This window comes from Hipposideros armiger, unplaced genomic scaffold, assembly GCF_001890085.2.
Source record: "Hipposideros armiger isolate ML-2016 unplaced genomic scaffold, ASM189008v1 scaffold_559, whole genome shotgun sequence".
Classification (NCBI taxonomy): Eukaryota; Metazoa; Chordata; class Mammalia; order Chiroptera; family Hipposideridae; genus Hipposideros; species Hipposideros armiger.
This window is the reverse complement of record NW_017731909.1, coordinates 126034-152481: the sequence shown is the minus strand read 5'-3', so window position 1 is coordinate 152481 and position 26448 is coordinate 126034. Positions and strand designations below refer to the sequence as shown.

Here is a 26448-nt window from a genome sequence, read left to right as displayed (position 1 = left end):
ATTTCTTTGAACTTATTTGTAAAATTTAGTATCCAGCATTGACGTCAAACAGCTATTTCTGAGTTTCAAAATATTACCTTGTTTTACCTACTCTGCTGGGCTCTAACATGAAGGAAAAGGAGTTAGCTATATTTTACAGCTTGAAAATGTTACGCAAGTGAAAGATGTTTGATACCTGTACAATAAAGAGCAAATTGCTCCTTTCCTTTGATCTCATCTGTGGAAATGTGCCCGTTTGGGTCCTTCCCAAAATCAGAGGACTATTTGGGATTATTAAAATCCAACTAAAGTGTCAAGTGGAATGTAGCTTTGAAAGAGAGCTCTTAGCAATACAAACGTTAGTTTATCTCTGGGGAATAAATAACAATAATAATAATAATAATAATAATAATAATAATAATAATAATAAATGAGTTATTAGAGCATCAGTGAAAGATTTAGGCCTTGAACCAGAGACAAGACTATGCAGTGTTTATATGCAGTGTTCACCCCAATCAGAGACAAATTCTAATATGTTACACTCCCAAATGCTTCTCTAAATTTGGGTGCATATGACTTTACCACAAAGAAAGAGACATGTCAGGAATAAGAAACTACTACATATGATTAATAATTCATATATATGTGAATTGGCAAATGTTTATATTACTTTAAACATGAGTGTTAAATCACTATTTTTTTTGCCACTTTGCAATAAGCCGAAGTAACCCCTTGTCTTTAGGTTTTTGTTATTTATTTTCCTTTTATGAATTTTCAGTGTCAAATTATATTTAAAATTAGGAAGATATAATGAAGGAAATTGGTCCTAACCTGTCAGATCAGCATTGTTCTAGAATCACAAGTATAAGTGTAATAAAAATTACTTTTCTCACAGCGATGTGCAAAATTTAGATTAAGTTACCTACAGGAATAGACTGTCAAGTGAAGATTATAGTGTTTCAAACAATAATATATTTTTAATATATTAGTTATAGAAACTTAGAAAGGAGTAATTTTGGAGCTGGAATCAAGTTCTATAATTATAAGATATTACAAGATATGTAGATGATCAAATTTTTCTATGACTCAGTGTAACAAGAATTGAAATTCTGTGCTTTGGCATAGAGAAGTAACTTGTATTTTTCACAGGTTTCTTATATGCTTGGAGATCTCCCAGTTTATGATTGCAGATCTTTCCCCATCTCTACATAATTGGGGACTTGGGCACACAGACATTTTAGAAGGCATACAAATGGCCACAGCTCTCCCTGGCTGGTTTTGGCCAATGGCTAGTGTAAGGCTTCCCAAACGAACGAAAAGCCATTACAAACGACACAACAAAACTAACATTGCACATTTTGGTGTTAAATGCAGGTAACCTCAACATGCAAAACTGATTCAACATACATTTTCATCAGAATGAGCATATTACCATGTCAGTTAATGGCTAACCTGCAATAATTTTGAATTTTCAAAAAGCTGGTGCATGTCAACTATAATTATATATACATATAACCTCGGGACATGGAGTAGAGTGCGGGAAAGGATTCAATGGAATTGTAATAGATAAGCACGATATCGGGGGTGGGAGGGCAGTGGATGGGGGGAGGGGGGTTGTTACTTTGTGAGGGTGAAAAGAGTAACTATTGCATTGTTCTGTACACCTGAAACTAACAATAAAAAAAAAAAAGCTGGTGCAGGGATGGCCGAGTGGCTCAGTTGGTTAAGAACTTGCTCAAGAGTGCGAGCTCTGAGCAACAGCAGTTTGATTCCCGGCCCAAGCTGAGCTGTCGCTGAGTTGCCAACAGGTGGCAGGATGGCTCAGCTAAAAAAACAAACAAACAAAAAAACCTGGTGCAAACAGGGGAAGCTTGGGGAACTGGAAAAGTGTCTGGCAGGTTAGAAGCACATACCTTTCCTAAAACTGAACTTGACCTGAATAACACCCAAGGAACTTCTGATGTGGTTCCAGGTCCACAGAACAAAATAGAAAACAATTTTCAGTGTGCAAATGTTCCCAAATCTTTCTAGACCAGATTGGGGGAGGGGGGAGAGTGTTCCAATTACCAGCGTGTTTCACAGTCATGGATGGAATCTGAAGAGGAATGAGGAGAATGGCTGTCTAAGGTTGGAAAGCATAAGATTAACCAGAAAAAATGTGCTAATGTAGTCTTTTAAGATAAATATATACTGTTTGAAGTACTTTTTATTTGGTGTAGTCATTCTGCAGTCAGAACGTTTAATCCAAAACCCAGTCACAGATTTATGACCAGCTAAAAACGTAGCCTTGGAATTCACAGAAGTGGAATAAAAATAAAGTGATGAACAATAGCTAGCAGCCAGTCCTTATAATTCAGAATTCCATTTTTGGGAAATCATGCAATTTTTAAAGGTAATAAGGAATTCTTTCATCTACTGCCCCGCCCCCAAATATTTAATTATGGCCACATGAAGTAAGCTATGTTTTGATTGAAGGGAGTCCAGCTTTCGAATGGGTCAAAGATGCTGAGGATTAGAGGGCAAAGCTAAAGTTTTCTGTAAGAATGAAGGGGTTTTTTTTGGTGGTTGTTCTTGGTGTTTCCAGATTTGCACTGTTTCTTTCTCCCATCCCACCTCCAAATCGCCAACCCTTCTGACTTTGGAAGCTGAGCTCTTTTATCTCCTGTCCCTAGACAGGGCTCGGTTCCCAGATCTGGAAACAAGTTCTGCTCTGAGGTGGGGAGCTTGATTATAAGGAGCTACCGGCCAGTAGTCATCCAATGTAATGTGCAACTGGTGGTTCTATTTTGCACGCCTATGCATTTCCCCAGAGACTCACTCCCGTCTGAAACTCAGTTTCCTAAGTGAATGAATATTCATATCACTGAGGTCTTGATGCTGTTTACATGCCCTTCATTAGTCTGATTGATTATAAGCTAAGGTCCTACCCGGCTCTGTGTAGATAGATGAGCATCTTGGGTCTTGGAATCTGCTTTGATCTTATCTTACAGGTATTTATTTCCATGTATCTCTCTTAAACTTAGAGTTTTTAAGAACATGGCACTAAAATGTTACTTAGGAACAGTTTGCATGGACCACCATTCCCCACTGTTGACTTCCCTGTAGGGCTTTGCTTAGCACTGCTCTGGCCTTTTGAAAGATCTACTGAGCCATTTTATTTTCATGTCAGAATGCTCCAGCCTCCTATCTGAGGTGGCATGTGCCTGTCTGCTGGGGTTTTGGAAGAAGCGGAGGGGACCCAATGCTCAGGTGCCAGCTTTCACTTTCATCTTTCTGGTTTCAGCCTCCAGGTTCATTTGTTCTTCACTATACCTGTGTTTCTGAGTCCTGACTCTCTGCTGTTCATTTCAAGAGAAAATCATACTGATATAGGGTCTTGACCGCATGGTGTGGGGTGAGAGATTTTTGGGGCCCACCAATTTTGCAGACAGACTCTTAACCAACTGTTTTTTGACCTGTGCCTCCGTCCTATCCTCTTCAGCACTTGGATCCCTCAGATCTGAGCTGTTCAGAGGATCTGTGATCCATTGTTCCTCACCTCTGATTGGCACTTCTCCTCTGTAGGCACTTCATTCACATTGTAACGTCCCTTGTAGGCGAAGTCAAGCTTCTTAACATGAATCCAAGTTTCTTATCTGTTTTGAGTTAATTCTCTCTCTGTCTTTTTGGGGGGAGAGGGTGAATAGCTTTATGTTTTTAAAGCTTAAAGTTCCACGTGGAAGAGAAGATAAATGTTTGTGGTTAATCTGTCACATTTAATCTGTACTCCCCGCCTGATTTTAGACTATTATCCTTTACACTGGTTTTCCCAAAGTGTGTTTAGTGAGGTGTTAATAGTTGTTATTAAAAAAAGAAAAGTGGTTCTGTGGTCAAAAAAGTTTGGAAAAAGCTGGATCAAACTAAGCTAAATAGCTCTTTGCTGTAGGGCTTTTGGGATCATTTAATGTACTAACATTATTTGAGAATCCTTAAAGTGGAGAGGTATACAGTCTTTCCCAAACCACAGACCCTGTTTTCACCAGGAAAGAACATTAAAACATAAAGTTTTATATACATAAAGAAAATGTATATCAATGCAGTTAAAGTCCACCTTAGCTCGGTGCTTAACGATTGGTAGTAAACTTCCAGAAATGAAGGTTTATTACAAAGAACATGAAATAGTGATTGGTCAGCATCTTCTTTTCAGGCATACAGACATGGTAGGTTCCAGTACTGCAGAGGCTGGGATGTATAGCTGCCTTATGGGGTCATAATACTCGTTCAACCTAGAGTGACCGACACTCACTTTGTTGGTTCTCCATTTAATTATCCTTCTTAAGAGACAGATCCTGATGTAATTGGTGTTACCACCATTCAATATAGGATGCTCCCTTGTGGAACAGGATTTTGTACCGAACTATCTCAGGAAAGGGTGGACTCCCTTATGGCTAATGAACGCATTCTCATCAGGCACCAATCTCTCATCTACCTGCCCAGTAGGAAAGGCTGGGTTTCACTTGCTGATGGTGGAATGACACTAATTGTTTTTTACCTAAAAGGCTGCCTAGAATCACTTTCCCAAAAAGGGGGTATAGGAATGATAGGCAGTGAAAGCTTCTGTGGCTCCATTTTAGTTACAGAGCTACTGGAAGATTTTAAATGGCAACATTGGATTTGAAGCATAGAAACATTATCCTGGTGGGGGCATGAAGGATGAATTCAAGTGGCTGAAAGTGAAGGTTCCAGATGGATATAGTGCAACAGTCTACAGCAAATAAATGATAGGGAAGAAGACACCCTCCAGCCCACCTTGTTTGTGGACCAGCACCTTCCTGACTATTTACCAGCATCCTTGACCTGATCCTCCCCCACACAACCAGGGGCCTTGCTCCAGCAGTCTTCCCTCCTGTATTCCTAATGTTTCTTTAGTATTGATTATTCCCCCTCTGCCCATAAACACGCCAAGTTGTTCCTCCTACCAACTGTCCCAGGACAATCTCCCTTTCCCCCTTTCTATTCTTACATGTTAAAAGTCTTTACCAGCTCCCCTTTTCATTTCTTATACCTTTTCAACCTACTGTAGTCTAATTCCTCCCTGCAATACTTTACTAAAACTACTCTTACTATGGTCAGAAAGGACCTTCTCAATGCCAAAGTCAATGAATATTTAAAACTCCTTACCTTAGTAGATCCTTCTACTACATATGACCATGTTAACCCTATTTTGATCTCTCCTTACAAATTTTCCCTTTTTGGATTTCCACAGCACCACACTCTACTGGTTTCTCTCTGACAGCTTATTCTCTAAATTCAAATGCTCTTATTTCTCCAAACTTTGCTTGCCTCCTGGTATTTCCAAGAGTTCCTTCCTCAGCTCTGCTGATGTTACTCGCTTTCTCTGGATGATCTATATTTATGGTTTCGACCATTATCTATTTTCTGATGACTTCCAACTTTTTATCTCCAGCTCAGGCTTGTATATCCACCTGCCTGTGAGTGCTCTCCACCTGGATGTCCTACAGGCATCCAACACAACATGTTCAAAACCGAATTCATCAGTTTTTCCCTGAGCCAGTACCTTCTCAGTTATTCTCTGTCTTGATTGCCAGTTCAGCTCTAATCCATCACCCAAGTTAGGAACCCTCTTTGATTCCTCCTCCTCTCTCATGCCACAGATAAGATCTACAGATATATATATTTTAATTAGGCCTGGATTTGTCTTTTTCCCCCTCCTGCTTGCTGTCTGTCCTGGTTTGGGTGAGCCTTTATCATGTCACCTGACTCTGGGAAAAAGTCTCCTAACTTCTCGCCCTGACTTAGTCCTCTTCAAACCTTCCCTCCTCACTGTTATCAGACTTACCCATTTGAAACAAAGGCATGACCATCTTACTTGTCTTTGCAACCTCTCATTGGCTATCCATCACCTATAGGATCAAGTTTGATCTCATACTATAACCTACTAGCTTGCTTTCCACAATCCCTTTTTATAACTGATGTTCTGCAATACACAGATTTGTGATTCCCAGAGAATATCAGGTCATCCCAAAGCTACTTTTGCTGACATTGTCCCATGAGGCTGGAGTGGTCACCTTTTGCCATCATTCTATTACCTAGTCTGGGGTCTAGGCATTCCTTAGCCATCGACTTGAACAGTTGTCAAGGAGGGGTTCACTCAGTCCTCAGACTGGATTAGGCACCCCTTCTCAGTGTGACTACAACATCCTATATCTATAACATGCCACCTGACACAGTGACCCTCCAACTACAATGTTTTGAAGACAGAGAATGCTTCTTATATTTCTACATCACTGCTATTTAGCTCACGAACTGGAGTTACAAAACAAGTGTGAAATGATTAAATAAAATAAACAAAAAACAAAGTCAATGCAATTGGAACAATGTCTGGGGAAATGACTTGAAGAAATATTTAGGAGGTAAACAGGATTTGGTCACTAGCTGGTTTGAGGTTGTTAAGGTTTTGGAGAAAGATAAGGAGGGATCAAGGATGACCCTAGTTTGTTGATGACGGCACAATAGAGTAAATTTGGAGCAGAAAACAGTTTAAAGGGAATATTAATTCTTTCTTTGTGGACATGTTTAGTTTGAGATGCTTATGAGAATTCTCCTGTCTCCTTTGACAGTTAATAAAGTGCTTACACAGACACTCAAAAAACTTCATGAATTAAATTGCTGTTACTAATTTATTAAAAATAGCCATGCTGATAGTTCAATTCTGGGATCTGCTATATAAGCTAACTCTATTTGCATTAGAAATTCTTTATTCTCTAAAACTCATTACTTCAGTTTTTGAGATAGATAAAATTTAAAAGCTTTTTTCATCATTGTATTTCAGAGAAATTTTTAAAGTTTGAAGGAGAAAGAGGAACATGTTAGGCCCATAATAAAGAAGGAAAACATTTCTAAGCCAGGTAAGCTTTTGTTTATTTAATTAAGATTAAATAATGAGTAGACAATGAAGATGAAATAATAATGAAAAATCATCCCTAACAAAGAACTGAAAATTTCTCCTTCTTTCCATGGTATCAGAATCAAAGGGATCCTGTTGGTGTTAGAGCTGGGTGGTGATGCCAGAGGGTTTTTATGACTGACTCAAAAGCTCTAGCCACACCTGCCAGAAAGCATATCATATAAGGGCTGTACAGTTGATTAGACCAATTAATAATCACATAATAACTGGTTGTGGAGTCGCCCCTTCTGCAGGTTTGGGCTGATAATATTTTTGCATCTTTTCCAGGTTTTAGCTTGCTCACAGGAGATGTTTACCATGTAACTAAAGGTACCATCCAAAAGCACTGTTGGGCAAGAGCTACCTGGATCCTGTTTGTTGTCCTGCATAAACATTGGAAAAACAAAATTCCATCTCTACCCATGAAGAGAAACACCTGCTTTGCTCATCAGCAGAAACGTTTTAGTCAAAACTGATGGACACCAGTTGGGAAATCATTTATAGATCAGTGGTGGCAATATATTCTCTCTGGGTGTCCCAATAGATGAAAGAGATGCCCCAAGGCCTTTAATCTCACCTATGGCAGCAAGAGCCCACTGGAGCAGGTTTGTTACGTCTATGATCAAATTCTCACCACAAATCAAAGAGGACACATCAAGTTCTTACTGTCATGATTACACCGATCCTTCTCAAGTGTCTGAATCTACTGTGGGAATGGGTCCATTGAACACCAGAAGACACAAGGCTCCAAACCCCAAATTCTAGGCCCCTAATGCAGCTGATTTTAATCCTTGCTATGACTGTATGATACATTCCTATGTCAGCTCATAAAATGAGCACACAGGAAAAATGATTGCATTAATGAATTTTTACCCTTTAATATGTTTGCACGAGACCAAAAATCTGCTTTTCCTGGCTTGCTACATTTATCATCAAACCATCTTTGCAAGAAGCTTTTGATTTTCTTGATTGTTTAACATAAGCTAACAGTGATTTAAGATGTTGGGTGATGGTTTAGAAAGATTATAAAACATCAGTGTCAGCAGTAGAAACTTCCTTACAGGTGGTACAAATTGTTCAAAAGTTAAGCAACAATTATGCCTAAGTGATGAATGGGTTTAGAGACTTCGTGATGAAGGGAGTCATTTGAGAAAGATGATTTTATCAGCTCTATGTTGTAACTAGAAAGGCAGAAGGCTCCTAGAACTATGTCTGCTCAAATGTGAAAACTTCAAAATGGATAACATTGCTCTAGTGTTAACTGAGACAATTTGGGGGATACCTCTACAGCTTGCCTTCAAGACAGCACATATTAAATATAAGGTTTCAGAAAAACTAATTTGTGCATGAAAATTGCACACAAAAGTTATAAAATCAAATGAGTGAAATAATTTTACCTGACATGCTTAAATCACTATTATGCAAATTAAGAATGGTTTTGATTAGTGATAATTATAAGCCAATATTCTAGTTCTGATGGTTCAGAGCCTTTTTGGCAGTTCTCCAGTTCCATGACTATTAGTTGTCAACTGGCTGATGCTATGGCAGGAGATACATGTAATGGAATCATGTGGGAAGCACATCTTCTGTTTTTAATTGGAGCCATGCTGGAAGTCACTGGAGGACTTCTCCTTTATAGACTTTCAGAGCACTAAAGCTGAGAAAGAAAAACAGATATGCTCCCCCCAATACTAATTAAAGACACACTATGCAAAAATAAATAAATAAATATCTTAAAGGAGACCAAAAAACCAATCTGTATGTCATCTTTCCAAGTCCCCATTTTCTGTGGATTTGGCAACCTTTGGCTTGATTTGGGGGCCAACTGTGATACTGGGCTGGCTCAGCTGCAAGTTCATTGTCTCTTCCCCTTCCGGGCTGCCTGTTCTGGTGTTTCTAAGTCTTGGCTTTTTAAAAATAGGATAGGCACTGGAAGGGTGTTTTATTTTCTTGTGGAAGAAATAAATAGACACATGGTACCCTACAGCTTAAAATCTGTTCTGCAACCACGTGGCCAAGCTCTAAGTTGCTAGATCAAAACGGAAAATGCCACGATCGCTCCTGTGGGTACAGCCGCTCCCTTCTCCGAGATGCAGTTCCATTTGTCATACAAAAATAGAATGTGAGTCCATTAGCAGAACATGCAGAACATGAGTTACTGACTCAATGCAGTGTCAGTAACTTCTGGGTAGTCGTAAAAAAAATCTGAGGACCAAGATGGATTCTGACAGTCATATTAAGGCTGAAAAACAGTCAGAAGGAACCTTTAGTTGTCATCTCACTCATCAGCCTACTATTGAGTGCATTCTAGCTTACAAAGGAGGCCGTTCCAGAAAGAATGAGTGAGTCAATATCTGACAGGATGATCAAATGAGACACTCTCCATCGCAGGTTCAGCTGAAGGTCCTGAGATCTAGATCAAATCACAGTAGCCAAGCGACTTCAAATTCCTAAGCAATGTCTGGATAATATATGCAAAACTTGGAAAAGCAGCAGCCAGTTTTGCAAACCCTTGTCTCATTCAAAGAGTTGAGAAATGAAGGTGAAGGAAGAGAGAGAATTTTTATGTGAGACGTTTTCCAAATGCTTTGTGGTCTTCCTCCCTTTTGAGGAGTTGCTTCACCATTGCTTTAAGAGGGAGCTTCAGGAGATCAACTTTGAGAGGTAAATGTATGTCCTTTGGGGCTTGGGGAGTGTTAGACACTGTGGCCAAAATTCACCTTTCAGTTGGCAGAGCAAGAATGAGAGCGAGAGCAAGACAGAGAGAGGAAAAAGGAAGGGCTGCACTGGAAGCTAACTGCATTTCTAGCAACAGCAGAGCAAGGATGCAGGAGTGTTTCTTGTGGAAGAAATGAGGGCAACTAAGTAAGGCCAGCCCAGTGCTATTTTGAGTATTTTCCAAGAAGATGCCTGGACGGGCAATATGACCCCGACAGAGGGATGGACAATTAGAAACCAAGGGGCCAAGGGAGGAATGCAGCAGCAAGAGGTATTGCCTCTATCAAAGGCGCTATGTTCAGAGGGCCCCGGTGGGAGGTGTCTTCAAGGAAGTCCACAAAAGCACCCTGAAAAGAAGGAATTTGCATCCTCTCCCCAGAGGACACATGGATGGTTATGCTTATGCCCATCAAGTAAGACTTTTGTTGCCCTTAACGTCTCCTCCCTAACCTGACCCAATGAAGCCCCGGAGAGAGAAGAATGACAAAGCAAGATGGAAAAATAGAAAAAAAGCCTCCTGCTCCCTTTCTTCTACTTCGGGCTTTTGAGGCTGAGGCACGTCTGAGCTGGAGGAAGGAAATACCTTTATGTGGTTATAACAGAGGCCTGGGCAATTTTAATACTGAAATGATATTCTTCTTATGCCTGAAAGTGATTGGAGACCTTTTACTATCTGAAAGTGGTTTTAAAATCATGGGACTTATCAAGATTTTAGTCAAGTGGTAGGAAGGAGATAATCCTCAGAAGGGTTTGAGGGACAAGGGGAAAAGGGTAAAATTATTTTCTTCTGTCACCTTATCAGCTTAAACTATTTAATTACTGGCTACAAATAAAATCATTTTCACCACTGAGGGGGGGAAAACTACTCAAAAACAGCCCCCCCCCCCGTTATGCATTGACTAAACCAAAGGAGGAAGCTCATTCGTTAGTTTTGCACATTCAATAGTCTGGATTTCCAAGCTGCCGCCACTAAAGACATTCGCCACTTTCTTTGGACACAATTTCTGACAAGGAGGCTTGGAGTCTCTTAGACAAGGCAGGTGTTCTCTATGTTTCCATCTTCCTGCTTGCGTTGGCCAGTGGTCCCAGTTTTCAAGTGTCTGCATAAACACTTATTTTTTAAACACCAAATTCGTAGAGCCTTGAGTTGGGATTGCTACATGCTTTTGTTGCATGATGATGAATATATCATTTAATCTCCTCCTGACATAGTTTGTTAATGTAAAATAAGACCGACAATGCAAATAAAGATACAAGGAGAAATTACAAAAGAAATCAAATGCTACAAAAATCAGAGAGCCAAAATAAATACCTCGTGGAAGTGACATCCACAGGTCCCCTGTAAAAACTCTTTGTATCGACCCATTGTTATAGCAAATGTGTCAAGCACTTCATAGCCATATTTTTTTGCAGCATCCAGAATAATCAAATTTTCTTTCCATAAGTTCTGAACTTCACTCTGTATTGCAAAACAGAAGAATGAACATTTTTGTTAAAAGGATTGTTTTATGATTTAATAACTCAGGTGGAAATCATGTAAATTCCCGTGGGTTTTTTTTTACAAATTGGTCCTATTTTGATATAAAAAATTAATTTCATGTACATTTCTTAAATAAAAATGTGTTCCAATTTCTTTATCCAAAATATAAATATAATATGAATATATATATATAAAACAGCAATACATAAATATCTATAGTGACACACAGTTTGGGACTTTCCCTTCTGTGAAAAGTATTTAGGTTTATTGCCCACAAAGATCCATTGAAATATCTGAAATTCTCAACTTTGAAGCCAAGATTTGAAAATTACAGATGTCTCCATCTATTGGGATTCTTGTTCATTCATTTAGTGATTTGGTTATTAATCAGTATCTCTTTTGTGCTTTGCTCTGTGCTGAGGGACAGGAATATGGGGGTAAATAAATCATGGTCCCTGCTCTTAAGACATGGCATTCTAATAGGAGAAACAAATACGTAAACTTTTACTAAGTCCTTTATTTTGGGTAAATATACCAGGCTCTGGGTTAATAGGGAAAAGGAAGTAGCTCTGCCAGGTGCAAGGGCTACAGTGAGGCTTCAAGGGGGTTTTGAGCAGAGGGAGGTTTGCCGTGGGTTGGGAGTGGGGACAGAGAGAAGGGGAGTGTGCTTAAAGGAGCAGCAGAACTGAGTGAAGACTCCAGCTGCTGCTTCTCTGCATCGTAACCCTCCCTCCATGTCTAAAGTAGCAACCGTGCTAGGCGGGGAGTTCTAGTTCAGGTCCCCTGTCCAGAGGACGGACTCCTCCACTGACTACTTTAGCTCTAGGACTTCTCATCAGCTTGGCCAAGACTTTTCAGACTGATCTGCCATCTGAGACTTCTTATGTAATCCATCCTTCTTCCGCTCCCTTCATATCGGACACATTCCAGCCAAACACAGGTCCCAGTACATAGTAGACATTCAAAGAATATTTGGTGCAAGATTGAGTGATATGCATTGGGCACTGTGGTCTGATGCTCACATACAGAATATCACTCACTCCTTCACACAGAAGATGTATTTTGAGTCTACCATGTGTTTTGCATTCGGTGTACCAGAATCAGCAACGCAGCCCTTCCTGCCTGATTCTTTTTTTCTTTTTAAAGATATTTATTGGGAAATTGGGGGATGGGAACAGTGCTGGGGAATTGGGGGAAGGGGAACAGAAAAGTTGCTGTCCTTTTGTTCCTCAGTCTTAGTTGTGGAGGACGTTGCTTCGCTGGCCCAAGTTGGCACCATCATTGTGCTCTTCCCGGGTGAGGCAGATCAGTAGCCGGTTTGAGGGCCACTCACACTGGCTGCTGGCTACACACGGTAACCCATGGCAACCCACTGCGGCAGGGGCTGCAGCCTATGCCGTCCCCAGCGACTCACCGCAACCCAGCTCCAGGGTGAGCTGTTGTTCAGCATCTTAGCGGTAGAGGGCAGTGTCACTGGCTCTCATATGTGGGATCCGAACCGGGGCCCTCTGGCGTCCCAAGCCAGTTCTTAACCATCGCGCCACTCGGCCAGCCCTCCTGCCTGGTTCTTATTCTCACAGAGGTTATTCTAGCAGGTGACACAGACAACCAATGACCACATCTGTTGTGTGACATGAATGGGGCCATAAGACCCTCTTATAGGAGCTCATACCAGGAAGAGACAATCAAGTGTGGTGTGTCAATTACGTCTTCCCAGAAGAAACAGCATTTAAACTAACACTTGAAGGGTACTTGGAAGTTACCTTCGTGGGGAGGTAGTGGGAAACTGGGCCCTAAGAAGAGTGAATGGTGATTTCAAAGACCTGAAGGTGACTGAATGCATGACATGCTTGGGAAGCTAAAACACACTCAGCATGACGGAGCTCGGTGGTGCTAGTGGTGGTGGCAGTGGTGGCAGCATTGTATGTGTGTGTGTGTGTGTGTGTGTGTGTGTGTGTGTGTGTGTGTTCCCATGTGTGCATATGCACTGGTAGTAAAGATTAGTCTTCAGAGGAAAGCAGAGGCCAAGTATTGAATGGCCGACCATGCGAGCATATGTTCCTGCCTCCAGTTGTAATTATCCTTTTCTGTTTTATTCTATTGTTTCTTCCCACCCTTGTCTTCCCTTCTGTCTTCACTCAGTTTGAAAGGACAGATGAGCACCACCTAAGCCCAGGGGGTAGGCATAATGTTTAAACCAATGTCTGGTACATAGTAGGTGCTGGTGAATGGTTTGCTGTCTGCTGAGGTGAATTGATTCTGAGTTAGTGACCTAAATATAAGGAGGGGCCAGAAGGACTCGGTTCCTGTGAGGAGCCACAGTCAGAGAAGCAAAGTGGAGCTACCAGATTCTTTAAGAAGGAATTGCAACCTTGACCTGCAGCCTTCAAGTAACATTAAAGGAGATTCAACTCATAACCCACTGAAAAAATGATCAAAGGACTGTTCCTCTAATCCCTAAAAGTGTCAAGCCATTCAGCTACCCCACATGCTAAATACCTCAACTCCTTAACCCCTCCTAACTCCACAAGATTGAATTTGGAAGTTTTACTTGGGCCACTTTCTACCAGCTCTCCTGCTTTTGCAACACAGATATGGTGCCCATGCAGGCAAAGTTTCAAGAAAGGAGAAAGAGGTCGTAGAATGCTGGGGAAAACTAGGAGCATTCAACACTGACAAAAAACTAAATCTCATATTAAATGGACAGCTTCCTGTCTCCCCAGTTCCCAGAGCTCCCCAAGCTCTCCTGGGCAATGGCATACACAGACCCAGCCGCCATGAACTCTCCTCCCTTGAATAGGAGCAGCTGGTTCCCTTACCTACAGGTGTTTGCCCTTCTGTTCTTTTCTGAGACTTCTATTCAGTATTGAGACTAATTTCCTATCTTCCTTAAGAACTGGTCAGAAGCCTCTAACTCCTCCCACTTATAAATATCCAATCAGAGGGAAAACTAATGATGCTACTTCAAAGACAATTTTTAAAGCAACCAGTCAGAAATCATCAAAAAGTCACTCTTCCCCCAAGTACTCATTGATACTGGCAATTTCATTGTGGTTTCAGCGTGAGTTTTTCTTTAAAGGTGTATGAAACATTAGTGGGCTCCAGAGGTCCTTAAAGCTTAATCTGTCTCATTTATCCTCCGTTCTTTATTTCTTCACAGTTTGGCAGACCCTTTCCTCTTTTATGAACTCAAAGCATTATTTGCAACATACTTATGGTTTATGGTTTCCTTATCTCTAGGAATAATTATAACTTATTTGAAATTATAATCCATACGTACATTATCTCCTTTGATTTTTATGAAGGTTGCTGAATATTACGTGGTGCCTTTTGGGTCCGTTTTCAGACACCAGCAAAGATCGTTACAGGAAGCAGAAAGGTCACATACCCTGGAGGAGGTGGGCTTACCTGTGTTAAGAAATGTACTCCATCCACTGGCAGATGAAATCCGATCCCCAAAGTTTTGATGATCACAAGGACATTGAGTAAATTTTCCCTGTGAAATAATCAGAATTCTAAAGTCATGGACTCCAATTACATTTCTAGATGTTTGTGTTACATAAGCAAATACAGTGGAATTCTTTCAGAGTGTGATAACTGGCAGACAGGACTAAATTCTTGTTTTATAGATTTGATGTATATTAGTTTTTTTGTGTGTGGATAGAGTTTTATGTGCTAGTGGGCATGTTTTGATCTGTAGGAAATGTAAATTTGGATACTGAACCTTGAGACTGGATACAAAAGTGTTTCGAAATTTTAAAAATTAGACTTTAAGTACTTAATTCTAAACAACACATTGCTCTTTAAAAACATATTGATAAAATTCAGTCACATTAAGATTGTTTTTTTTTTTACTTAGAATATAATGACAATCATTGTTGCAGAAATGTACCTCTTCAAAACCTTGTGAATAATTTGCAGGTGATTGGAATTAAGCCACTGAACACCACCAACGACCAATACGGTCTGGCGCGTATTCTCCAGGGGACGTGATCTGAAATCCAGAAAGAAAAACAACACATGTTGCTTTGAAACAGATGGTAAACATTTTAACAGCATTGCCTCACATTTCATTGAACCATATCTGGCATCCTGATCACAGGACCCCCTTGTCATATCCAACTCGTTTGCAGCCATATTACTTGGGATTTAAGCTTTTCAGCACACTTGATATACAGTGAGCAATTATGACCGCCAGTAAAACCTCAGTATGTTGTGCTGTTCATAATAGTTCCATTGTACCTTTGCAAGAGATGTTCAAGTGCTTTTTCAAACGTGGGTCTCATTGAAGGGTTTATCCAGAACTGGGGATAGTAGGAATAACTGATCAAAGTCTTCCCATCATTGACATTGCGATAGATTTTAGTGCCATGCACCTTCTGCCATTCCTGCAAGGTTTCGTTCAGCCTTTCAATCAGGTAGTACATTATCCCTCTGTTTGTTGAATCTCCAATGAAAAGAATCTATAAGTCAAAGAAGAAAATATTTGCTTTCAAATCTGTTTACACAGGATAAGAGATAATATAAGAAATGTGTTGCATATTCATAAAGCCACAAATGTAATTGTTTGAAGGACGGCCCTTTAAACTGTTAGAAATGACACTCATTGTATTCTTCCCAAAGCTTTAGTTCCCTCTCCTCCATATTCCTAGAAATGACACACTAACTTATGTTTAAAGCTTTTTGCTTCCTGTTATCTTCAATTTCTCTATCTCCTTTATGCTCTTTTATTTTCTCATCTAATCAACTTAACAAGTTTTATTGATTCAAATAGGCATGAAGTGTTTTAGTGTTGTAAGAATAGGTATTTTCCAATCTCTTTATTTTATAGATGAGAAAACTTGGAATCTATAGAGGTTACGTAGCTCAGTAGAGGTCATGCTATTACTTGAGAAAAGAGCCACAGGACTGGGATCTGATTCTCTGAATGGCAGTCTGTGTCCCAGGGTGCAAATCCCAATGTCATTGGTCCTGGAGCCTTTCACACCCATCACCGCCTTCCCATTCCCCCAGCACAGCCCTGCTTAGGTTCTCAGTGTTTCAGAGCTGTGCTGTTGTTAATACTCTCCTAATGGGTCTTCCTTCTCGCATAATGGCTGCCCTCTAGTTCATGCTGCACACAGTATGACTGGGATACACTTCCAAATGTCTAGCTCTGGTCATCTTACTTTCATGCTCAGGAATTTTATTGGCTCCTGTGTTCCACAGCATCAAGTCTAAACTCCTTAGGTTCAGGTAACATTTGCTGACTTTTTATCATAGATCACCCTTTGCTAGGTAATTTCGCACTGGGTACTCACTTTTCATCTTCCTAATTGTGAGGTTTGAATCATTCTTTCTGTTTCAAGAATGAGCAATCTGAGGCTCAGGGAGATTGAAGTCATAAGTCTAGTAAGTGGGGAACACAACACTCAAATCCAGGCCCTTTACCTCCAAGTGCAGGGTCAATGGACCATCCTCCCAATGTTTCCTCTCACGTCAGCAGGTCAGAGTCCTACTTTTTCACTGAACATGATTTGCATTCAACATCTGTTTTTCCTTGTGCTAATCTGGCTGCCTAGAAAGCGCCTCCCTTGCAACCCCACCTGTGTAAATGCTACACAACCTCCAGACCTGACACAAATGTGTCTCCCACAGGGTCTGGTCCAAAGCCCCAGCCAGAATGACCTTCTCTGTCCTCTCATTTCATTATATTTTTTATTTCCGTTACAGATTTTATCGAACACTACATGAAATGGCTATTTGTGTCTGTGCCTTTTTTTTCTTATATCATATAAAGAAGTATTTGAGGTCAAAGTCAGGGTTAATTTCTGAATTCGAATTTCCCCCATAGTACCATGAATACACTTTAAAAATATTTATTGAATTGCAAGTCAAAGGGACTTTGTTAGAAACAATCCCTTTTAATGTCTTTGGATAAGGTTTGTTCTTTAGTTGTTGTTTTTTTTTTCCCTTTGTTGAGATTTCTGTTTCCATTAGTCATGCACATACTTCCTTCTGGTTTTAACAGCAGTCATTGCCATATTTTCGCAGGCACTACTGCTTTTGTTCATTCACAGAAAATGTCATGAGAATGTGCGAAGGTTTATTCTTTCCACAGTGAGTGTATTCAAGGAGCTGTTTGGAGAAATCCAGAAAGCAACTCCAATTTGCCTTCAGGTCAAATACTGTCACCACAAACATCGTCAAGCCAAAGTGAATAACGTAAGTTATAAAGGCCCCAATCACTCGTCCTCTCAGTAGAGTTCCATTTGGTGCAATAAAATTCCAGAATAAGAAAATAATTTGTGAAATCACTTGAAATACTTCTTACTGAGTTTGATCTATAACTATTTCTGATTTTTCAAAGAGAACTTAGAAGAACCAGGAAAGTTCTTAATTTTAGATACTACTAATGATCCATTTGTATGAGTTTGCTAAGGCTGCCATAACAATATACCACAGATTAGGTGATTAGAACAACAGATATTTATTTCTCATGATGCTGGAGGCTAGAAGTCCGAGATTAATGTATTTGTATGGTTGGTTTCTTCTGAGAACGTTTTTCCTTGATATGTAGATGCCACCTTTTCCCTGTGTCATCACGTGGTCTTTGCTCTGTGTGAGTCTGTGTCCTAGTCTTCTCTTCTCATAAGGACACCAGCCATATTGTATTAGGGCCCTCCCATATAATCTTATTTTACTTTAATTACCTCTTTAAGGTCCCTACCTCCAAATATAGCTACATTCAGAAGTACTGGGACTTAGGACTTCCAACATATGATTTTGATTGGGTAGGAACACAGTTCAGCTCTTAATATCTATAAAGGACCTTTGAGGTCCAGCTTTCAAACTAACTTGCCACTAAAGGTTTTTCTTACAGGTTCTTTTATTTCAGCATCAAGATGCAATCCCTCCTAGGCTATCTCCAGGCAATCAGTAAGATCAGTGGCTGTCTGTATTGTGGGTGACAGAGAGAGATACAGAGGTTTAAAAAAGTCAAAGTAGCTGTATGTTACTGAGAGGAAAAAAAAATTCTAGATTTCCAGTCTTTTCTGTGGGTTATACAAAGATGCAGTTCACCAACGCATATCAGAGGCAAAAGTTGTGCTTCAGAATTCCAGGTACTGTTATTTTTTAACTAGATCGTCTTAGACAAATTATATGACCCCTCCAAGGTTTCAATCCCTTATATGTAAAATACCATGGGAAAAATAACAGTGCCACCTTGGAGGATTCAATTCAATTTATCTTTTTATTTTTATTTATTTTTTTTACTATTTCCATGATAGGTAGGGTTTATTTTTTCTTTATTTATTTTTAAAATTTTTTTTAATTAAAATTTATCAGGGTGACATTGGATAGTAAAATTACATAGGTTTCAAGTATACAATTCTGTAATCCATAATCTATATATGACATTGTGTTCACCACCCAGAGTCCATTCTCCTTCCATCACCATGTACAAAGATTTGACCCCATTTACCCTCATTTACCAATACAATTTTAAATGCTTATTCCTGGCACACAGTATGCCGCAGTGAATGTGGGCTGGCATTACAGCACAGGAAAAGACAAGCAGTGGTTTTGGGTGCTTCCAGTGTGCCCTGCACTGCATTGCTAGGCACCTGAAATTCACTAGCTCAGTTAGAGAACTGTCAGAGCAGACAGGACATGTTCTAAATGGCAGCAGCCTCTTTCTTGCCCTACCAACCCTGAAACTGATGCACAGCAGAACTTGGAGGGTTGCTGGTGAAACTGACGCTCTGGATGGAGACGTGGATGAGTGATCACCACCCTGAGGAAACCAACATGCAGAACAGCCTATCAAGTTTCCACTGCAGGTTAGTGACTAAGAGCAGCGACACGGAAAGGAGACAGAAGTGTCCCCACCATCATCTGCAAATCGAGTTCTTCTAAACTGCAAGGACCTAAATAGCATTTTTCAAGTCCAGCTGACACAGCTCTGGGAAGACTATTTTTTAGAGAATGATCTTATCCCAGTGCTATCCAATTCATGAAAGATAGAAATGATAAATTATAGCTAAAATGAAAATGCAGTTGTAATTTTAAGACTGCTTGTTCGTAGGTGACACAGTTTTTGTAACAGATTAATTGGTATTCCTAACTAAATAATGTCTAACTTCAAAATGTCAGCTTTTCAGTTAACACCCGCGATTAAACAATCATATCAGGAATTAGAGTGATTATTTTCAGTCACCATCATTCATATTCAATCTTTGAATCTTTCAGATCATTCAATTTAGTGAATTTTTTAAACGGAAATGTATAGGTCAATTTCTACTTTAAAAGGTCTAAATCACCGTAACAAATATTCATAACTAGCCATGCAATTTATAAATAACTCTTTTCTCTCCTGTGAAAATTTTGCCTTGTATTAGCATACACAGGTGTTGGTTAGTACATGCAATCAAAGAAAGAAAATGTGATCATGAAAAACAAATAACCAGTAAGCAATTATAAAATAATCTGTTAGCAATAAAACATTTTTTAAAAACTAGTTTTTTTCTCTTATCAAAGCAGCTAAGATTTTTAGAGCCCCAACAAAACTATGAGTTCAGGGAAATGGACTCTCTCATGTATTACTGTGTAAGCATCACGAGGGAAAGTTTTTGTCCTTTTTTTATGAACAAGTGTCCAGAACCAAAGTCAGTTCTCATGTGTCACATGGATGAATGGTAGCTTTGTTGTTGTATGTATAAATTGGCAATTTTTAAGGAAATTCCACTTATACAAAATACTTAAGAACATCTAATAAAATGTATTTCAAAAGAAAAATAAATTTGAAGCAGCATCAATGTTTATTAGATTGGTTATATTATGTTATTATTATATACAAATTCTTTTCATCCTTTAACAGTGATATTATAATATGGATATATTATAATGGGGAAGATTTCACAGTTTTTATAGAAAGCTGATTATAATCAGAATAAATAATAATTCATTTTTGGAAAGGAAAGCATGTGGATATATAGAAAAGATTCTGGAAAGTTAATGGTGGGTATTTGAAGTGGTGATATGATAGTTTATTTTTTGAAGTAAAAATCTGCAAGATTTTATTTGGAAGGTTTCACAAATTCAATTTTTAACATCTTTCTATTTTACTTTTTCCTTATAATTATGTAATGTAAGGAAAATATTTTTAACCAAACCTCATGAAGATGCCCCCAAAAGCCAATCCAGCTTACCCCCAATGTGCCATGTAAATATTACCATACTTTATATATGGACTATGACATGAAAAAGTTGGAACGGACTATTCTACCAAGAATTATTTCACATCCCTTTTTCTTTCTGGCAGAACTCGTTTTTCACCATGGATGATACAAATGACAAAAATGTTTTCCCATAGGTTTTGCCAAGGGAGGAATCATGTGGCCCATTCTTGGCCAATGAGATGTGAGAGGAAGATTCCTGGGGACTTGAAGGAAAGCTACGCCTTCTTAAGAAAAAACAAGCTAATGTCCATTTTCTTCATGGGATGCGATAGCCCAATTCCTTGTTATACCAGAACTGTTGCAGATAGGTTTGACCACGATAATAAATATTGCTGATATGCTGACAATAGCCGAATGGAAAGGTGGACAGAAAGCACAGAGGCTCTGAAAAATTGTTGAGCAACTGAACTAATCTGGAACAGCTCTCCCTCTTGATTTCTGGTTCTGCCTGCAAACAAATGTCTTTCTAATTTCAGCCCTTCCTACTTGAGCCTTCTGTTATTTGCAACCAGGATACTAATAAAGCTGGGGCGGTTTTAAAGCATAGTCCCCTAACTATGTGACACTTCTGCTCTCAATAGGTGGGTTCTATGTTCCCTCCCCTTGAGTTTGAGTGGGCTGTGACCGCTTCAATGATTGGAGTAAGGCAGAAATGACACTGTGTGACGTGTGAGACTAAAAGACCATGTCGCTTCTGACTTTCTCAATAGAACACTCACACTGGAACTCTTAGCTGCTATGTAAGACATCTGACTACCCTAGGACTGCCATGATATCAAGAAGATGACAGTTTATTTTGCTCATTTGTATTTTCTAAAGCATATATATATATATATATATATATATATATATGATAATAATGAAAAAGCAGCAGCATTAACAGCATCAATAACAATAAATCCATTATAGGAGTCAATGGAATTGTAATAGATATGTATGATATCGGGGGTGGGGAGGTCAGTGGATGGGGGGAGGGGGGTTGTCACTTTGTGAAGGGTGAGAAGGATAACTAGTGCATTGTTTTGTTTACCTGAAACTAATAATAATAATAATAATAATAAAAACAAAAAAACAATAAATTCGTTACAAACATTTTGAAAATTCATATAAAAATTTAGTACTAAACAGCTTAAATAGACTTTATTTCTATTTATGTAGAACAATGGCTTAAGAGAGTCAGGATTAAGCATTGGTTCAATAAACCCATCACAAGAACAATGTAAATCATGGTTTGGGTTCCAGGAGCAACTTTATTCCAAAGATTGAATTGCATTTTTCTGTGCAGCGTCCCTTTTCTGGTCCTGTGGTACAGTGATGGGAGCCTGTTTCCATCAAGGTGGGCTCTGGGGAGGAGCAGAAACATCTGTGTCTGAGTGTCATGACAGCCTGGCTCTCAGCTCATCAGCTGGAGACAACGAAATGTTTAGAATTCTAAGTTTCACATCTGTTCCATTCTCGAGATTCACCATGCAATATGTCATCAAAAATATATATAAGGGCTGGTATTTTTCCCACTCTTTTTCACACCACCATGGACCATAGGACTTAGAAGCACAACATGTTCCCAGGCTCCAGTAAAGTCTGAAGCTTATTTTAAAATAACCTTATTTTAAAAACCATAAAATTGTTTAATGATCTTTATTTTCATTTCTAATTGATCAACATTATAGTCCCTGAATTAGATGGAATGGATGAAGTGCTATAAGCAACAGAGCCCCTAAATGTACAATGGCTTAAGCAAAACTGAGGTTTAGTTCTCCCTCAGGGAAATAGTCCAGGTAGTTTTAGGCAGGTGTGTGTATGGGTATGAGGGGCAGGGAGGGCACTCAGGGTCCTAGGAGGATTGGATTGTGTATTCCTCAGTAATGGTTTCCAAGAATTCTGTAGTCATTGGGGGAAGGCGTGAAGAGCTGCCAGGTTTTACATGGGCCCAGCCTGGGATCTGGGCACATTACTGCTGCTCACACTCCATTGGTTAGCACGCAGTCATATGGACACCCAACTAATTTCAAGGGAGACTGAGAAATGTCATCAACCTGTGTGCCAGGAAGAAGAGAAAACATGAGTTTGATGAATACTTAGCTAGCCTTTCCCACATTCTCCTACACGCTAAGTTTTTCTGAGGAAAAACTAAACCGTAAAATCAGATTTTCCACCTGTGAATCAGCAAGAGTGTGAAGTATATGAAAGCCTAATTTATAATCCACAGGATAATAAATAGGACTTCTATTTGTAGAGAAATATGTGCCCTGGGATGAATCATAAGAAATGTCATTTATTTGTGAATATACAACCAAGACTTTGGGAATTTTTTATTTAAATACACAGTAAAATATTTCTCATTCCATTTTATTTCATCATGAATGACGGGTGCTAACAATGATGATACTTAAACATCTAAATATTTACTCCGTTACTTCCTTTCTCCAGAATCACTAAAAGTAACAAGGACATAGTTAGCAAATCAAGTTATAAAGAAAGGAAAAGAGCGGCATTGGCGGCTATCTGGGTTGAGTCAATATAAAGGTAGTAAAATTGTCTGGAGTTTGTTGAGGTCAGGAAAGAACTGAGTATATATAGAATCAATAGACAGAAAAAAAAAACTTTAAAACATTCGTTTCCCTTCTTCCTCTCTTTACTCCTGCATAGGTTCTATCTTTAATAGTCACACAAGTGGGGATATTTCTTCAGATCCAATAAAGTGCATGTAGATCCCAACAGGACTCAGCCCAGCTAACCGGAATTCACTAGAACTTTCTAAGAGGGGAAAGTTATATATGAGTTCAATAAGAGCTCCTTGTCCATTAGTCTAGGCAATGCCCACTTATTGGAGAGCTCTCACGTGGGTAAATAAAGGAAGTGAAAGTGAGATGAAAAGGACTCTTATTCATTATGTCTCGTCCAGGGCCAAGCACAGCCCATATGTTTAGAACGCTCCACAGTGATTTGGGTAAGCCCATGATTGAACACCATTGCTCTCATAAGAAAAATGCCCACTTCTGAATGAGGCAAGGGCTGATTTAGCTCTAATAGGAAACTGAAACTGATCAGATGGCTAATGATATTGAGGGCATGATGAAAATCTAGCTCAACAAAGCACCTCTCTGTGAAATGTAACATGACTACAAGGAATATTTTCCAATGATGCATTTTGATTAAATTGGCTATAGCTGACCAACCAAATTGCTCTTTGGGGGTCAAGAACAAATGAAAATTGACCCTTAGGCAAATCACTCTCAAACACATGAAATTTGTCATAAAAAGGAAAACAAGCAACTAGGTAATATCACCTAGACATAGATCTTTTAGCTGCTTCGAACAAAACTGATTATATATTTTGCCATTCTGTCTGGGCTGTGGCAGTGTGTATAGGTCATCCTGTCCTGGTGAGAGTGGGGTACACGCCTTCCCTTTTCTCCTCCCCTTTTTACTGAAACTGACAAACAACAATGAATTGTGTAACCACAATGGAATTCACATATTAGTCAGAACGTATTATTATAAATTAGCCACACTTCAAATATTTAAACACCTTTAAGTCCAAGACACTACTTAACTTGCAAACATTACTTAAAAATGTAAGTTACATTTCCTGTTTTAACAGCTGAGTTTAAGTACTTTCAGTAAATATTGCCTTTTTATAGTTCCCTTTCCTAATTGCACTCTTCTCTCAGATATTTTATTACTGGTTTAAATTCTGAGCTATGTTTTCAACTGACAAACAAAATAAGGGTTTCTTTATTTCAGTATAGTCAGGCTTCTAAGTTTTTTCAGTTGTAAATGCGATTATCATATTTCTAAACTACTTTTTATCTATTTCTCACTGTGATTATAAAGTTATGCTCTGATAGAGTTTTATAAATGTTCCACTCAGAGATTATTAAGAGGTGCATATCTATGTAGAGAAATGTGCGAAAGTATAATTAAAAACATAGCTTGTATTTTTTCAATTGAATTTGCCTTGATTCAACATGGCTACACATTATAAAACCTATACATATACGCAAAAACCTATAAATGAAGTAACTCATAGTTGGATGAATTTAGAGTCCCACATTTACCTGCCCTCCTTACATAAACAAGTATGCCATAGAAACAGATACAAATGCTTCAAGAGAAACTTGCAGCGTCCTGTTCACCTTTCTGAAGTGAAGCCAAATGACTGAAGCATAGAAAGCGGGGTCCTGCTCACATGCCATTAGCTGCAGTGGGGTTCCTGGACAAAGTTACTGGAAACTCGAACCCCCTTTTTAAATCTCAACTCATGTGTGTCTTGTTCCTTCCCCACAGGTGGGCATGCATTTCTAAGTATACGCTTGCATTCATCAGTGTAAAACAGTACTAGAAAGATGTAAAAGGTCATAATAATAATATAAGGAATTCAATGGAGAGAAATGACTACTGGGAAATTCTAAAGAAAACAGGATGCTATTTGAAAGCTTCAATTTCCAATAATTCTCACCCAACCAGTCAAAGTCTATTGCCTTTTAACCTGATTTTTGGAGAAAGATAACTTAGTTTAATGCATCCCCAAAAGCTGAAGCTTGCTTTGATTAGGATTTAAAAGAAAGTTCTGTTTTTGTTTTCTTTTTTTGTAGCACAACATATTTTCACTGCTTACTCCTGGCAACAGTGAATTGGATTCTCACTGTAAAAATCTGGGTTTTACATATTAATTGGAAGTCTTCAGGTTAGTAAGGCTACTATATCACTAGAATTTGCATGCTTAGGTATGTCCCCACTTTTACATAATCTAAGATGCATAAATTAGAGCACATGGAAAAGTGAGAAACTTGGAATCATCCCTAGTGCACTGCTCGCCTGCTTGGTTCCCTCCATCCTCTGTTCCCTCCATCCCCTGTTCCCTCCATCCCCTGTTCCCCCCATCCCCTGTTCCCTCCATTCTCTGTTCCCTCCATTCTCTGTTCCCCCCACCCCCTGTTCCCTCCATCCCCTGTTCCCTCCATTCTCTGTTCCCTCCATCCCCTGTTCCCTCCATCCTTCATTTCCTCCAGTCAGCAGGGAATCAAAGAAAGCACTAGGCTTGAGTTGATAGGACACTCACTGTGAATTCTTTTGGGGAAAAAAATTAATGATCCCTACTTTTTTTCAATTAAACTATTTCAAAGTAATGCAATTGGTACATCGCCTATCTCTACTACCACCCTCTGCCCAGGCACTTTCTCTCTTAGCACCTTTTCCAGAGCCTGAAAGTCCTGGTCAGGTGCCAGCCTCTGTCTTCTCCCCACCTTTGCAACGATCACACTATATTGTAGCGATTGCTTCTCTCACTTGTCTTCTTCTACTAGAAATCGAACACCTTGGAGGATCATGTTGTATGCACTTAGAAAAGACTCTGAACTCAACAAAAGCTGGGTGAATGAATGAACAGCATGACATCACAAAAGTTATCAAAAGTATTCTAAGCATAACTCTGTTAAGTGATCATGGACTCTCCCCCATGGTAACATGTTTAGGCAGAACTGATACTGCAGGCTTTCTGGGACGGGCAGCAGTTTCTCTGATGGGTTCGATAGATAAAAACTCACTTTATCTGATGGGATCACAACTGCAGCACAGGCTTCCTGGTTCCCAGTCTCAGGCTCCTCAGGCTCTTACTATTCCATGACCCTATTGTCCTTACCCATGTGTGAAGTGAATGTCTGTATAATGTTGCTCAAATTACACATTTCTTTCCTTGAATGTTTGACATGGTTGAAAGAGATTAAAAAAAAAGTCAGTATATAAGGTATTTAAAAACCAAAACATTTATGTTCTTGTTTTTGGAATTAGTTATGCTTAGCATTTATTTGACTTTGGAATAGAATGGTGCTTATAGAAAATTCTGGGTAAGAGAACTTAATTGTCTCAGTAATAAAAGATAAGAGCTTCAGGATCACTTTGTATATTTATGTTATTTTCATAGAAAGTGAAAAATAGAGGTACTGGGAAAAACTTTTGCTACCCTATTCCTATTCATACATGGAGCTTTCTTAAAAGAAACACTATTTCATGGTTATAATTGTGAACATTTACACAACTATCTCTGTGCTGTGTGGTGTATGACTATACAGACCTGCCTATATATTACCAAGTCCTGGGAT

At 39.2% G+C, this 26448-nt stretch overlaps 1 protein-coding gene across 1 annotated transcript in view; it reads right to left on the bottom strand.

Annotated features, from left to right (window-relative positions):
• The window catches only part of CPED1 (cadherin like and PC-esterase domain containing 1), a gene marked incomplete at its 5' end in the record, with an annotated part of 151162 nt that overhangs the window by 5784 nt on the left and 118930 nt on the right, over positions 1–26448 (bottom strand). The window contains 4 exons of the mRNA XM_019623700.1: positions 10956–11102; positions 14532–14619; positions 15016–15117; positions 15366–15586. Coding sequence (XP_019479245.1) covers positions 10956–11102; positions 14532–14619; positions 15016–15117; positions 15366–15586 — 558 coding nt within the window. The remainder of the gene's footprint in view (positions 1–10955; positions 11103–14531; positions 14620–15015; positions 15118–15365; positions 15587–26448) is intronic.